Raw genomic sequence first — 16,913 nt, 5'->3', positions numbered from 1 at the left:
CCATGCTTTCTTTGCCCCGATTTTATAAAATTTTGTGGGGTGTAAGAGGTATGCCCTCCCATAAGGGCGTGGCTGACGGCTCCAGCACTGCGACAGTTAACAGCATTTTTTGTTTTTCATGCTATAAATTCGCTATAAAAGGGCCCGTGAATAGTCTGGCTTGGAGGCTTGCCAAAGATCCCAGCCTAGAGGCCCTGCTGCAGAATGTGTGGGGCCATGGGAAGAGGAATCAGCATCTAGCATTTCAAAATATACAGGAATGCTGAGAAATATCCCCCCCCCCCAATACAATTTAAACATCCACATTCGCAACTAAATGTAAATTACCATAAAAATTGATGAAAATTCAGCACTGAAGGTAATTTTGAATGAATGAAAGAACCATTTCCAGAAACTAATGAAAATTTTGAAATTGATGAATTAAAAATAATTGTGAGAAATAATTCTATCACCAATGAGAAAATTCAGAATTAATGAAAGATGTAGTTCCAGAATTGGATAAAAATTCAGAATAAACAGAAGAAATAATTTCATAATTAATGAAAATTCCGAATAAACAGAAGAAATAATTTCATAATTAATGAAAATTCCGAATAAACAGAAGAAATTATTCTAGAATTGATGAAAAATTTAGAATTAATGAAAGAAATAATTCCAGAATCGATGAAAATCTGAAATTAATAGAAGAAATAATTCTAAAATCAAGGAAAATTCAAAATTAATGAAAGAAATAATTCCAAATGAAAATTCAGAATAATGTGTTAAAAATAATTCCATAATTGATGAAAGGAATAGTTCCAGAATTGATGAAAATTCAGAATAATGTGTTAAAAATAATTCCATAATTGATGAAAATTCAGAATAATGTGTTAAAAATAATTCCATAATTGATGAAAATTCAGAATAATGTGTTAAAAATAATTCCATAATTGATGAAAGGAATAATTCCAGAATTGATGAAAATTCAGAATAATGTGTTAAAAATAATTCCATAATTGATGAAAGGAATAATTCCAGAATTGATGAAAATTAAGAATTAATGAAGTTATTAATTTCAGAAAGTATTGAATGCCTCCAATAATTTACCGTGAGCACCTGTCGCACACCCCTTAAGGGCGGCTCTGGTATTTAACCGAAAAAGATATTCAAATGATGAGATGACCATATGGATTGAGAAAAATACGGTAAACTAGGATCTTTTTAAATAGAGCAAATTACGGTACATAAACGATAGTCATAGAAAATGTTGCCGACTAATTTTTATTAAAATTGCTGGAAAAATGCGAAAAGAACGTTAAACCTGACAAATATGTGAAAGAAATATCTGTATTTTTACATAATTATCATAATATATTTTATATACGGTACTGTCATATGAAAATGCTGTGTATTCACGAATTTAGTCAATGTTGCAAATTCAAATAAAAGCATCGTTGAAAAAACGAGACAAATGTTAAAAAAATATAATTGAACAATCGAAATTACAGGTATGTCCCGTAATACGTGACACAACTGGTCCGTAAAATTGTTTCAGACATTTTACTGGTCCTTGGGTTTAGAGAAATTGAGAAACGCTGTATTAGATTATTCTTCACTGCAAAAATTTGACACAAACCTCAATATTGTAAGGCACTGGTTTTCAACCTTGCACCATATGGCCGTACTGCGATACTGGGATGTTCTAAGAAGGGCACGGGTGAAAATCTGATGAAAGGAGGAGCCACGACCATGGGCAGCTCAGGCTTAGCTGCCGCCCGGGTGCAAAGTCTCGTATGCTTTCCCATTAAAGATGATCCTGGCAGGTGGCTGGAAGGGCTTAGCCTAGGTGACCTTGGTTATACAAATACACAAACAGCAAAATGCCCAATGAGATGGCTGAGAAATAGATGCCCATAAGAAATATGGATGGTCATATATTTAAAAAATGCAGCAACCCAATTGTAAAAGCAATTATAAACACTAAACACAGTATATATACATGATGAAATATTATACAATGCCGATAATGATACTTATGGTTGTCTTATTTTAAGTATTATTCTCGATTCACCCCATGTTTATCATATTCCCTTTTAAACGTGTCAGTTGTGTTAAAATTAACTACCCCGGGGTAAGCTATTCCATTTATTAACATCCCTATTAGAGAAAAATTTCCTGCGACACCATAACCTAGAATTACCCTTTACCAATCGATATTGGTGTCCCCTTCTAAAAGCAGTTGATTGACGGCGTATTAATAATTCATGGTCCATCCTATCCAACCCGTTGAAAATTATTGAACACTTCGATCATCTCTCTTCGACATTTGCGTTCATCCAATGTAAACATTCAAAAAATGTCTCAAAAAAGTCTCTCTTCATAACTCAAGCACCATGTGCCCATAAGGACACTCGTAGCTCTTCTTCAACCAAGTCTATGTCCCTCTGTAGGTATGGTCTGCAAAACCTCACAGCATACTCCAGTCCAGGACGAACTAAGCCTCGGAAAAGCGGAAGAATGACTTTAGGAGAACGCGAAGAGACTTTTTTGAAAATGAAACCGAGCATTCTATTCGATTTTGTGACCACCGCGGAACAATATTCAGAAAACCTAAGCCGCTCGTCAATGAGAATTCCCAAATCGGTGACCCTAGTTGCATCCGGGATAGTGACACCATTCAACTCGTAAGAGAACCGTGGGTTGCTCGAACCAAAATGAGCGACCATGCACTTATCAACGCTAAACGTCATGCACTTATCAACGCTAAACGTCATGCTCCATTCATTTGCCCATGCCGCAATCCTGTTTAAGTTGGTCTGGAGCAACTCCCTATCGCTTTGATTCCCGATTACCCCCATTAGCTTCACATCATCTGCAAATTTGTTGTAATCCCATCGATACCCTGATCGAGTTTATCGATAAAAAGTGAAAAAAAGTATGGGGCCAAGGACACTTCCTTGAGGAACTCCACTTGTAACGCCTGTCCAACCAGAGAATTCCCCGTTCACCATAACTCGTTGCGACCTATCTCTTAACCACGATTCCATCCAATTCAGAAATTTACCCCCAACCCCGTGTAAACGCTTCAAGAGTTCACCAAGTTGAACCCCATCGAATGCGTTCTGGAAATCAAGGTAAACATCATCTACATTTTTGCTCTTACCCAAAGCCTTGGTCACGTGATCATAGAAACAAAGGAGGTTAGTAACACATGACATCCCCTTCCTGAACCCATGCTGATTATCCGACAATACATTATTCTCGTCTATCCACTTCACCAATTGCCTTTCGATAATAATTTCAAAAATTTTCGAGAGGGAGCTCGTCAAACTCACTGGACGATAATTGGACACAGCTTCTCTACTACCCTTCTTAAATATCGGAACAACATTAGCAAGTTTCCAATCCCTTGGGTCGGTACCCTCAGCAGCACTACTCCTGTACATCTGTGCGACTGGCCCCAACAATTAATTAGCACATTCCCCGAGGACCCTGGGATGGATATCATCTGATCCTGGTGCTTTGCTTGCACATGCATTTTTTTAGAAGATTTAGGACTTGGATTTAGAAGATTTATGAGGATTTTATTACCCATGCAACACCCGTACATTGAATATCATTTTCTTTATTAAACCCGACACATAAAAGTCATTGAAAGTACTGCACAAGCCTACATTACTTTCTACCCAAGACACTCCTATCGAGAGGAGAGCCAACTGTCTCCTTACATCCATTATTGCCGTATCTAAAAAATGATTTTTTGTCAGAGCCCTATTCGCTATCCCTTATCGCTTTCTTCAACGCCCTTTTTTTATTAGTGAACAATGACAGGTCACCTCGTCCACTCTTATACTCTCTGAAAGCTCTTTTCTTTTCAAGATACAGGTTACGCGTGCTATCAGTGAACCATAGGAGACACGATGTACAAACACGCTTTTTTCGAACAAAGGATATGACGTTGTGAAAAACAGACGACAGCTTCGTACTATATTCTTCTCATTGACTTACCACCTCGACTGATTTCAACCGGTCTTCAAAAGCTTCCGTTAACGTTCCTCTCGAAACATCAAAGTTAGTTCTCCGAAAACAAGGAACCAGTCTTTTGTAATCAACCCTACCCGAAGAAATCTTACAACATTATGATCACTGGAAGCAAACTCGTCCCCACCGAAACATGTTCAACAAGATCCTCGGAACTAGTGAGAACTAAATCCAAAATAGTAGTACCCCTAGTGGCTTCTGATACATGCTGATACAAAAAATTATCGAGCACCAACTTAAGAAAGTCTCTTTCATATTGATCTCTAGCTAAAAGGTTCTCCCAATCGATACCAGGGTAATTGAAATCCCCTAATATGACAACCCTCTTATGCTTATACATGTAAAAAATTTCATCATGAAGTTTTGTGATGTAGTTTGGATTATGTATTCGGTGTTATTATATATATATATAATTACACCGAAATATATATATATATTTCGCCACCCTTCTCCAATTCTACAAATTTGCTTGGCCAATCATTCCTCGAGTTCTCAAGTTTGCCGCCTTCTGAACTTGCAGCCCTGGGCTATAGTCCGCTAAGCCACCCCCCCCCCCCGTGAATATGCTACTGGCTCATTTATGGTTTTGACGCCTGCAGGCTACACGAATCTTGCCGCCCTTCTCACATTCTAGTCTAATTTTCTTGACTACTCTTTCCTCGAATTCGCCACCCTGTGCAATAACCCGCTTGTCCTGCCTCCACTCCTGCAAGTACACTCGTGTTTTCAAGTTACACTTTTGGTCACTCCCATGCTCACGCTCTTCAAGTCACTCATATAATCATTTACATGCTTGCCTACTGTTTTGGTCACTCGCATGCTTGCACATTGATTGCTCACTGACATGCTGGGCTACTCTTTTGACCATTTACACGTTTACACGTGCTCTTATGATCATTCACAAGCTTGCACACGCTCTAGATAACTGTTTTGGTGATTCACATGCTCTAAGTCTTTCTTTTCACATGCTCGCACACGCTCTAGATCACTATTTTGGTCATTCATATGCTTCTACGCTCTCTAGGTCCCTCTTTTAGTCATTAACATGCTTGCACGCCCTCCCGGTAACTCTTTTGCTCATTCACGTGTTTGCAACTCTCTAGGTCATATTTGGTCACTCACCGACCTAGCTTATAGTTGTATGGGCAGAGCCGGATTTATTGAGGGTAACACAAATTTTGTCGCCCTTCTCCTGTTCTACAAATTTTCTCCGCCAATCATTCCTTAAATTTGCCGCCCTGGGCTATAGCCCGCTAAGCTCTCCTGTAAATATGCCACTGTCCATATTCTCTTTACTTTTTCAGAACTGCTCGCTGCGCCTCGCGAAATTTCAAATAACTGATTACATAGCGTGGAGAACATAAATACTAAACAGCGGTGACGTGACTGGTTGCGAATTGGCGGTGTATAGACAGATCCGCACGGTGCATTTCCGCACATGGAGAATTTGGTGACATTTAAGCACACCCAAGCTCTTACTTAAACGTGGACCTTCCGCCCAGCATGGCGTGAGAGAGATGCAGGGAGACCGCGCAACGTAAGTACTCCTGAAATGGAAGAAACTGTGGTGCAACGGTTTGCCTATTTCCCGTCGACACGAGCGGTTGCAGCTGAACTCGATGTTCAGCACACGGCGGTCTGGAATGTTTTCGTAGTGAAAAGATGTACCCCTTCCACATCTAGAAGGTACAACTCCTAACCGAAGACGACTATTCCCGTCGAGAACAGTTCGTGCGCTGGATGCTTGACGTCATTACACTTTCTAATCCTCAATTACTTGCCACTGTTTTATTTACTGATGAGGTCAGCGTTACGCGATAAGGCATTGTCAACACACATAATGCACACATGTGGGCGATGGATAATCCCCATGCCAGTGTACCGTGGAAATTTCAACAGAGGTTTAGTGTCGACGTGTGGGCAGGAATTCTTGGTGATTTTCTCTTGGGGCCGTACTTGCTGTTCGAACGCCTGAATGGAGCTACGTACCTTGTTTTTCTGCAACACGTCCTCCCGGAATTGCTGTAAAGTGTGTCGGCCGCAGTGCTGCGAGGCATGTTGTTCATGCACGATGGTGTCCCTGTATATTTTTCCCGCGACGTGCGTAATCACCTCGATGTTATATACCCAAGGAGGTGGGTTGGACTCGCGGGAGCCGTTGCTTGGCCTCCACGTTCGCCGAATCTCAATCCGTGTGACTTTCCTATGGGATCACCTTAAATCACTCGTTTATGCGATGCCTGTCGATAAAAGCATATCTGGTATGTTCGAGCGCGTCCGGGAATCGTTTTTACGTCGTTATAGACTGTTCAATGGCGTCAGCAGCCACCACTTCCAACAACTCTTGTAATAATTAATCAAATACATCTTTTTGTTGTTATTATTGTACTTTTTGTAGTTCCAGCGTCATGTCGGAACGTGCATGCGTTTATCGCAATTTTCACCCTCTCAACGTGGTTTGCGACACCATGTTCCATTGCAAATTTTGTTCCTCTTGACGTCTACTAACAACCCTCTGAGTTTGTCGGTCCATTAACAGAACACACTATATATGATTTCTTATTCATACATTTTGAGCATAATTATCAAAGAAATCGATCAGTTATTTTTAATTTTATCAAAGTGTGTGCCTAAACTTTTGTGATGGACTGTATACATATAGAAGAAACATAAAAAAACAAGAAACATTCGATAACGATATCAAAACAAAGCGGAAGATCCATTGTTAAACTCTAGCGATATTTTTATGTCTTGATGATTTATGGCTTCTTTTCGGGAGGTTATTTCGTTTTTTTGTTTGTTTGTCGTAAAAGAGCGATGTTTACTTAGGCTTCGTCCTATGCATCTAGGGTTTCGCTATTAATGATGTCTCATATCCTCTTTATTAGGTGCTTTTGGAAGCGAGATAACTTATGATATGTAACACGATTGTTGTTTCCCGAAAACTGTAGATCTTTTTGTGTTGCCTTGTATTATTAAGATATCCCCCACGACTTCCTTTCTTGTCTCACTTTTCTCTAAAATGGTATTCGAGTGAACTTCAATAACATTTTTTGATAGAAAATGGCTGAAAATGGTAAAAACAATAATAAATTTTGGACTATCTATGTCATTTTCTGTGAAAAATTCATTTTTAAATTGAATTTTAAGCCAAAATTCATGTTATGTTAGAAACACGATTGCAAAAACTTCTATGATTGAAATGTTTTGCCGTTTTCACAGTACATTTAGCTAATGATGATGCAGGTTATGAACAAAAATTTAAAAGATTGTATAGCATGCTCACATAAATTACACCAAAGTTTTTTGATATGCGTGTGAATTTTTTGAAATTTCTATACAATACAATACAAATACAACGCCACAACAGGCAAATCGCCCAACGAGGTGGCTGACTTAAGAACATCATGGATCCCCGAGCCATTTTTTGGAGGCCCTACCTACTACTACTACACCCCACCCCCCGGAACCCCCCAACGAATCGGTACATGCGGGAATGTGCGTGTACGCGTAGTGAAACCTGACGTGAAATTTTTGTTGTTTCTCTGTAATGCTTGTTATGTGTAGTGCTGCCATCTGCCACTAGTTTTTCTAACTATGAGTGAAGTGTTATGATTGAATGATTTATCGTTGTAGGCCTGTTGCTCTCTGTGGCGAGACTTTTTAATAGGGAGAACGGCTCGCATTTGCGCCTTGAAGTTGGGAACCACAGAAAACCAACTTCAGCCGACCACCACTGTGGGGTTCGAACCCGGATCCTCGCATCGCGAGTCCGTCACTATAACCACTCGACCACCACAGCGGCCATTCTACATATCATTTCATTCTACATATCGTGTATAAAACATTGTAATTAGACAAATATATGCGTGATAGACCTTAAATTTTGGTTCATAGCCTCAACATGACAAAATATCGTATTAAAATTTCGTAATGATACAATTCATAGATTTTCAGAAATCATTTCTCAAACTCAAGTAAAAATTGAAAAATAGCATTCTTCAGAAAACACGTTCAAAGTTTTTATTCACAGATCACTTGTATGTAAAAATGCAATATTAAATTGGACGTAACTTTTGTCCTAAGGATCATATAAATAAATCCAAGCCTGTTTTAGAATGGCAAGATATAGGGCATTCATAAAAAATATTAAAAAGGCGTGATAATCTCACGTGATAGAAGTAAAACTCTTACGTTGTTAAATCTAACAACTAACTACTAAATTAATTGGTTTGTACTAGCTGAAATAAGATGTAAAAAATATATTTTGATTCGTGATATCGCGTTAATACAAGGGTTGGCAAGTTTTTGACACACATGGCAGTTTTTGACGCGGTTTAAACTCTCACGTCTAAAACCTCAAATATTGCTTTTCAATATAAAAAATTTCCATTGGAAACATACACGTTAATTGTGCATGTAATGTTTGAAGTGACCATGTTATACAAAGAATAAATACTTAATATGATTGTAAAATAATTTTCAACTCTTTATAGAATTATTTTGGACAATATATATGTTTTTTTTATTATAAAATATGCAATTTGAATGGAGCATGGTCAAAAAGCCGAAGGAAAAACTAAGGAACTATTTGATATTATTCAATTCAAAAGATTCTTCTTGACATTCAAATTTCTTCAACTGCTTATACAGGATGGTAACTATCGACCGCCCGATAATTGCATGTTATTCCTTGTGAAAAACTAATATCGGAAAACTGTTTCTATTTTTTTGGTTTGATCCGTAATTAATGAGTTATAACGCTTTAAAAATTGATGACGTCACTGAAAAATCCTGCCAAATTTACCAAACGTATAACCTGGTGTTTTTGGAACTGATAACAATGGTGCAACCCTAAGAAAAATTGAGGAAAGCAAATCAGTTTTTTTCCTCTCTTGTGTGTGTTTGTGTGTTGAACTTTTCAAATTTTTAAGTGGTTGTTATCGATTTTCTCAGATTGAAGTTTTTTCGCGTTCATCTTTTAAGATTAAGAAAAAAAACTACTGCCCAAAAAATTCTGAAATTTCGATGAAATGTTCACTTGCCACGTGCAAAACGAACCTCAGATTTAGAAATTAACTATACCAAGTAATTTTTTTTAAAAATGTTGAATTCAGATTTTTGAAATTTATACCTTTTTTTCGAAATTTAAAAATTCGTAAAAGCTTAACGAATGATCAGAGTTCGATGTTCATTTCATTAACACATGTATAAATATTCCTACAAAATTTCAAAAGTTTTGGTGGAGTAGTTTTTTTAATGTAAACGGATGAGCTCAAAAACTGAAAATGGAGAATATATAATATATATATAAACTGCAGAGCCAAAAAACTAGTAAAGGCATGCGTATGCAAATAAAGAGATATGGAACCAATCAGAGTACGGCGCTGCGGGCGGCAACGGCTATATAACACAACAAGTGTCTGGAATAGTTGTTAGATCGGTTACTGCTGCTACAATGGCAGGTTATCGAGATTTAAATGTGGTGTTATAGTCGGCGCGCGAGAGATGGGACATAGCATCTCCGAGGTAGCGATGAAACTTGGATTTTCACGTACGACCATTTCACGAGTGTACCGTGAATATCGGGAATCCGGTAAAAAAACTAAATCTACGACATCGCTGCGGCCGGAAAAAGATCATGCAAGAAAGGGACCAACGACGACTGACGAGAATCATTAAACGTGACAGACGTGCAACCCTTCCGCAAATTGCTGCAGATTTCAATGCTGGGCCATCAACAAGTGCGAACCATTCCACGAAACATCATCGATATGGGCTTTCGGAGCCGAAGGCCCACTCGTGTACCCTTGATGACTGCACGACACAAAGCTTTACGCCTCGCCTGGGCCCGACAACACCGACATTGGACTGTTGAGGACTGGAAACACTTTGCCTGGTCTGACGAGTCTCGGTTCCAATTGCTTCGAGTTGATGGACGTGTACGGAGACAACCTCATGAATCCATGGACTCTACATGTCAACAGGGGATTGTTCAAGAAGGTGGAGGCTCTATGATGGTATGGGGCGTGTGCAGTTGGCGTGATATGGGACCCCTGATCCATCTAGATACGACTCTGACAGGTGACAGGTACGTAAGCATCCTGTCTGATCACCTGCACCCATTCATGTCCATTGTGCATTCCGACGGACTTGGACAATTTCAGCAGGACAATGCGAAACCCCACACGTCCAGAATTGCTACAAAGTGGCTCCAGGAGCACTCTTCTAACTTTAGACACTTCCCCTGGCCACCAAAATCCCCAGATATGAACATTATTGAACATATGTGGGATGCCTTGCAACGTGCTGTTCAGAAGAGATCTCCACCCCCTGTTACTCCTACAGATTTATGGACAGCCCTGCAGGATTCACGGTGTCAATTACCTCCAGCACTACTTCAGACATTAGTCGAGCCCATGCCACGTCGTGTTGCGGCACTTCTGCGTGCTCGCGGGGGCCCTACACGATATTTGGCAGGTGGACCAGTTTTTTTGGCTCTTAAGTGTATATATATATATATATAGATTATATACACTGCTGGCCACCCAAATCGCAACACCAAGAAAGATAAGAGATATCGCAACAATATTTATTTTGTAGATAACATGTTGACCAAGCATCAAATGATTAAATTTATAGACTTCTGTGAAGTGTGGTTCCTGCCAAAATCAGTAGCCAGAGTAGCCGCCATTGTTGGAGATCACCGCTGCCACACGCCTCGGCATTGATTCAAAGAGACTTTGAATGTGTTCTTGGGGTACAGCAGACCAAGCAGCTTCCACGCGTTGCCAAAGTTGATCTGGTGTGGCAGCTGGGGATGTAATCTGGGTCAATCGTTGAGCAACCATGGACCACATGTTTTCTATCGGCGAAAGATCCGGAGAGCGAGCTGGCCAGGGAAGCAATTCAATCTGGCGATTGACGAAGAACCTTTGGACAATGCGTGCCACGTGTGGTCGCGCATTATCCTGTGAAAATATGGCTGTGGGCAAGCCCTGAAGGTAAGGAAGGACAACTGGCTCCAACACCTCGGAGATGTAGCGCTGGCTTTTTAAGGCTGCCGGCACACTACGGTTCGGCTGGCGCGGTTGATCTTATCAGCAACCGTGGAATTCCGCGTGAAACACACACTGCTGTTAGCAACCGGGGTTTTTTATTTTTTAATGTCACGTGACATCTCGGGATTGGCCAAATTATTTTCGCCAAGCTGAAGTTGGCTCCCGTTAGCATGCAAATTCGTGATCATAAGCTACATTGCAGTAAAACCCCCTCTTAACGGATACTTCCTCTTTTACGGACAAATAATAATTTAGTTGTATAATATATAAAAGTATGAATTTCAAACCTCTTTTTAACGGTCACCCATTTTACATGGATTTAATTTTTTTGTCCTGTCCGTGTTCACAAGAAGGAGGGGTTTTACTGTATATACTAATAAAAATATTCATGTAATGAAATTTAATTTTCTGTAACAATATTTGCCGTTTGAAATTAATTCAAATTTGAAGAAAGACAACCTACAAGTTGACCCATTTTTGATGCTTTTACGATTCGTGACCAAATCGCACAAATTTTTTTATATATCATGGCTGGAATCATCATAATTTATTTAAATAACATATTTTTGAAGTTTAAAAAAATTGGCCATGAATTTAGCACGTTTTTCTTCGTAATTAAAGTGAATTTCCAATTAATTAAATTTCTAATTAATGGAAATTAAGCATAATAATTGTAATTTTGGGAAACCCCATATGACCAAAAAAAAAAAAAAAAAAATCAAGGAAAAAATTATTTTCACCTATTTAAAAAAATATATATTTCTTTTGATGATCAGGAAAAAAAAATTCAGATAGGAATCGAAATAAAATTTCTGAAAATTTAATGTTTTAAAAACTGTAAAAAATCAAATTTTAAAAAACATTATGATACAACATTATGAATGGTCGTCTTAAGAGTATTATGGGCCCCCCCCCGGGCCAAGTGGTTTTTAGGAGGCCCTACATGGTAAATCCTTTAAAATTTCAATCGGATCTCATTTTTGGGAGGCCCCTCTTCTCTTGAGGCACCCGGCCCGTGCTCGGGTGGGCCCATGCGTTAAGACGGCACTGACAGATGCCCCCGAACTCCGAGCCAGACAGGAGCGCAAATGTTAACCCTTCATCTCTCCTTCAATATTAAAAGGGGGGCGCCAAAATGCGTGCTTGCCCCGGCTGACCACGCATGTCGTTGTGGCCCTGTTCATCAGTATGTATGTTGCAAGGTTTAAGGTACATACAGGGCCGCAGCTGGATACTTTTTTAACTGGAGCTAGCAAGCTTTTGGCGTCCCCGTATAAGGAAAGGTTAGAAGGAGTGGTGTTAAAGGGGCAATTCGGCGCCCCCTTTAGTTCAGCACTCGATACAGTGGACCCACTCTCCCCAGTTGCGACTTTGTGTGTGTATGTAAATTAAAAACTGCTTGAAAAGAACGGTAGGTGTGAAAATTGTTTTAGTGCACTCTTCGATATTACCCGCATACAACGTTTTGTCTAAATCAGCGGTTCTCAATCTTTTTTGACCCACGGAGCCCTTTCCAGTATATAATTTCTATGGCGGAGCACCGTAGGCCTGTTTTTTATTTATTCATCAAAGTTACTGATTTATTTTTATTCAAAAATATTAATAATTATTTTTTTCAAATTTACTGGTTCTTTTTTTATTTTCCTCGAGGGCCGCGGAGCCCTTGGGAGTTCACACGGAGCACCGGTTGAGAACCGCTGGACTAGATGGGGTTTTTTTCATTGCAAAAACAACAGATAGACAGCCACATTCATATACGATACAAAAATAAATACCAAAAGGACAGAATAATGAAAGCAAAACACACACAATGCAGCTCTTAGGGACATATTTCATCCCCGGTTCATACTTAGGCTTTTAATAAATGTTTCAAAAGTTTGATATGGAGAATTTGCAAATATAAAAATATATTCCTTCAGATGTCTGATTATTTTTACTTCTAATTTTTTATGAATTTATTATAAATGGTTGGGCCCCGTGGTAATTTGTACTCTTTTGGAAGAGGTAACTAATTGGTTTTTTGCTAAAACATTATAATCGGGATCCAATGCATTTCATTCAAGTGTTCTAAAATATACATCTCGGTTTTAGCGTAATCACGTTAGTTTATGAATGTCATTATAACCGAGTTTCAATGTATGCTCATGTAGGAAAGCAAAAAAATTTCACTAGTTAGAAAAATTTAATTTTTTCTTCATTGGTTTTTTTTATTGTTATCAGTGCAAAAGCGCCAAACAAAGAATTAGTTTCCGTCGCATGGAACTTCACCATACAGTTCCTCGAATTTGTCTTCTCCTCTCATTTTTTTATGGCAGCCTGAGAAGGAGAGCAATTCCTTTGTCCAGTACATCCAAATCACATCCCCCCTCCTTGTCAAACCACTTAATAGACAATGGAAGGGAGCAACCGCAGGTCCAGCCGAACCGTCATCAGGGAGCTCAAACCTTTGCAATACATGATGGTAGCTTTCCGGTTACCCCAACCGTCTCAAAAAATGTGGATTTTCTCGGTTGAAAAAACCGCGCTCAGCGGTTGCAGTTGTATCTGTGCGTTGACAGAATAAAACTATAGATGATGCCTTCCCCCCCAACCTCAACCGCGTGCAACCGCGCCGTAGTCAGGTCCCAGCCTAAAGTACCGGCAATGCGTACTAGAGGAATGCGAGAGTGATATCCAATACCACCCCATACCATAATACCCGGTGCAGGACCAGTGTGGCGGTGCATAACGCAGCTGTTCAGCATCCTCTCTCCACGGTGTCTCCAGACTCGAATCCGACCATCGTGGTGTTGCAGACAGAAGCGTGACTCGTCAGTAAAGACAATTTCATTCCATTGTGCCGTCCACATCCTTCTTTCATCGCACCATTGGCGACGGAGACGTCTGTGGTTCTGCGTCAAGGGTAGACGAAGCAATGGACGTCTTGCGGACAGACCACTCTGCTGTAAACGGCGTCGAATGGTACGCGCAGACACTGGATGATGCGGTACAGACTGAATGTGCTGTGCTATGGTTCGTGATGTGGCTGAGCGATCCGTCACTGCCATACGCACAATACGCCTGTCATCACGTGAAGTGGTGCACTGAGGTGGATGCGATCGAACACGTCGGTCCGTCGTACCCTCCTGCATCCAACGATCACAAATCCGCATTACAGTTGTTTGGTTTCGTCCAACAGGACTACCGATTTCCCTGAAAGATAATCCACAATCTCGGTAGGCCACTATCCTTCCTCTGTCGAACTCGGATACTTGATCAAAAGATGATCGCTGTTTTCTACGAGGCATAATTGATCGTTTTTTTGAAAAAACCACAAGAAAAACACAATTGCCGTACTTCAAATCGTCGAAATCTCCAAGCCTTAAATAGCGCTTTGAAGTGGCGCCACAGGCGCGCGTGATGTGCGTCTGCGCTGAAATTCTAATCATTTGCATATCTCACCTCCGCTAATGCATGTTGTAAATTTCATATTATTTGCATGCTTCCTTCAGGGTGTTGCATTTACGGTGGCCAGCAGTGTACCTCCCAACGCATATTGGGATCAAAGACGTAAGCGGGAAGGGACATAGGGGGCTAGTATCCCCCCCCCAGACGACCAAACGTTTATTTTTTTGATGCAAAAAAATATATTTACAAAAAAATTAAACTTTTGGAAGAAAATAACTTTATATGTTATTATAATCAATTTCTGTAAATTTAAATGTTATTTGATGGCTAAGAATTCAAAATTTCTTTTAAAGATATTCATTGTGGCCTATCCTCTAAGCCATACATGCTAAACCCATGATCCGCGGACCAGTTGTGGCCCTCGGGATTATCTGATGTGGCTCGCCACCTTTAACCTAATTTTCTAATAATGACTAAGCAGCAAATTTACAGATCGCTCAAGTGACCCGCGGCACAATTCCAAAATAGCTGAGCGGTCCGTGAAACATTCAGTGATCCCTTGAATGACATGTGACACACACAGGGATGACGTCACTCTCCGCTATCATACGAAAGTTTTAACAACTGGATTTTGCGAAGATATATTTTGGAAAGAGAGAAAATTCAACTGCTCCTGTGGGGAATCGAACCCACGTCCTTTCACTTTCCGGGTGAACGCCCTAGACCACTAGACTTCAGAGGCACAGAATCTCTCAATCTTTCCTTGGAGCCCGTGTACACTGAAAGGGACCGTACATGGACGGTCGGAATTTTCTCTCTTTCCAAAATATATCTTCGCAACATCCAGTTGTTAAAACCTTCACATGTGACACAGTTTTAGAGCACTTAAGCGGCCCCCAGTGCAGTTCTACATCACTCAAGGTACTCGCGGCACATTCGCGGATTACTTGATTGATCCACGGCATAATTATGGATTCAACACTTGAACAATGCACGGCATAGTTCAGAGCACCGAAGTGGCCCACGGCACATTTCCAGATCACCTGAAGGAACCGTGGAACATTTAGAGATTCCCTAAAGTGGCTTTGTAGAGGACTTATAAATAGGGAGAATGTTAGTTCAGGTGGCCACAAAGTAGCGAAAGGTTTTTCTCGTTTTTGGCATTCCCAGTAAAGATGCCATTTAGAATGTTTCATAATTTTTATAAAGGGTGGTTGATGAAGTAAGCATCATTCAACCTCCGCATCGATGCTGACGTAATACTTGAATGACCCCTAATAAAAAATATGTATAAAAAAATAAAAACCAAAATATATGGAATGCTGTACTTCTCAGAAGGCATTAATAAGTACACACATATACAGTATATATTTCATTTCATTACAGGAAAGAAGTTGAAAGAGAGAAAGCAATGAGCCCGAAAATCTGGTTGTTCGTAATTGGATCACTTTTGCTGTTGCATACAGTGTGCGGCGTTCCATACATAGTAGATGGTAAGCAACAAATTGTTACAATATGCTTCACAAATTATTTCTGAAACATTTTGCTCCGTCAACTAAAAATTTTTAAGCGTTAGTGATTCCGTATCGACGTTACAAAACAAATTTAAAAGTTAAATTTAAATATGGGATCCTTATACTTAAACCATGGCCACACTCGTGTCAAGGCTGGCCCAATAGTTATTCGCAAATATTTTCTTCCAATATTTGCCTTTCCCTGATTGAAAAGCAGCATATCATTGCTGCTTTTCGTCGATATGTCCGCTTGGTTACAGTTTCTGCAAGCAAAAAATAAAAGTAAAATTTACCAAAAACAAATTTTACATTGTACCATTGGTGTGTTGCAATTCCTTTATTACAAGTAGGATATTTTTGCTTCCAGTCAACAGTACGTGTCATATCCAATGTTTCCTCTAAACTGCACGCGTGCGTCGTCACGCCCGGTAAAAGTGATTCCGAGCTAAGATCCCAAAATTTGCTATTGGTGAATTTGTCAGATCGTCTTGCTGCTTATGAAAAATCAAGTTCGCGCAGGTAAAAACCTATCTGAAATAAAAGAGCAACGATTGTTTTGTGAAATGGTCTCTGGCAATGCTTGCTCCACCAAGTCAGCAGCCCCAAAGTTTACGGCAGATGTAGACGAATTGTAATTAACCTGTAGCACAGCTAACTAGCCCGGAATCTTCCAACCTGGAACGATGGTTTTCCTCTTGATGATCTTCGGTCAACATTAACCTTCCGATCGTTCTTCTGTATTGCGATGTCTTCTATTCCAAGTTTCTTTCGCAATTTTTATGACACGTCTTCGATGATCTCATCAACCTTTACCTCGTTGAGTTCAGTGCAGGCATTGCGAGCGCATTCGCTATATAGTTGATCTTTGATGCTAGTATCTCCATTTTTTAATTTTTTCACCCATATTTTAACACTGCTAGTACTCAAGTGA

The 16,913-nt window shown here is 39.8% G+C and overlaps 1 protein-coding gene across 1 annotated transcript in view; it reads left to right on the top strand.

Moving 5' to 3' along the window:
• The window catches only part of LOC149074677 (xibalbin-1-like), a 50,289-nt gene that overhangs the window by 4,225 nt on the left and 29,151 nt on the right, over positions 1 to 16,913 (top strand). The window contains exon 2 of the mRNA XM_089247141.1: positions 15,855 to 15,961. Coding sequence (XP_089103267.1) covers positions 15,880 to 15,961 — 82 coding nt within the window. The 5' untranslated portion in view covers positions 15,855 to 15,879. The remainder of the gene's footprint in view (positions 1 to 15,854; positions 15,962 to 16,913) is intronic.

The sequence above is a fragment of the Pholcus phalangioides genome, unplaced genomic scaffold, assembly GCF_987345545.1.
Source record: "Pholcus phalangioides strain wild (caught in Gottingen) unplaced genomic scaffold, Ppha-v1.0 ptg000017l_1, whole genome shotgun sequence".
Lineage (NCBI taxonomy): Eukaryota > Metazoa > Arthropoda > Arachnida > Araneae > Pholcidae > Pholcus > Pholcus phalangioides.
The sequence above is the reverse complement of the archived record's forward strand: the minus strand, read 5'-3'. Positions and strand labels throughout refer to the sequence as shown.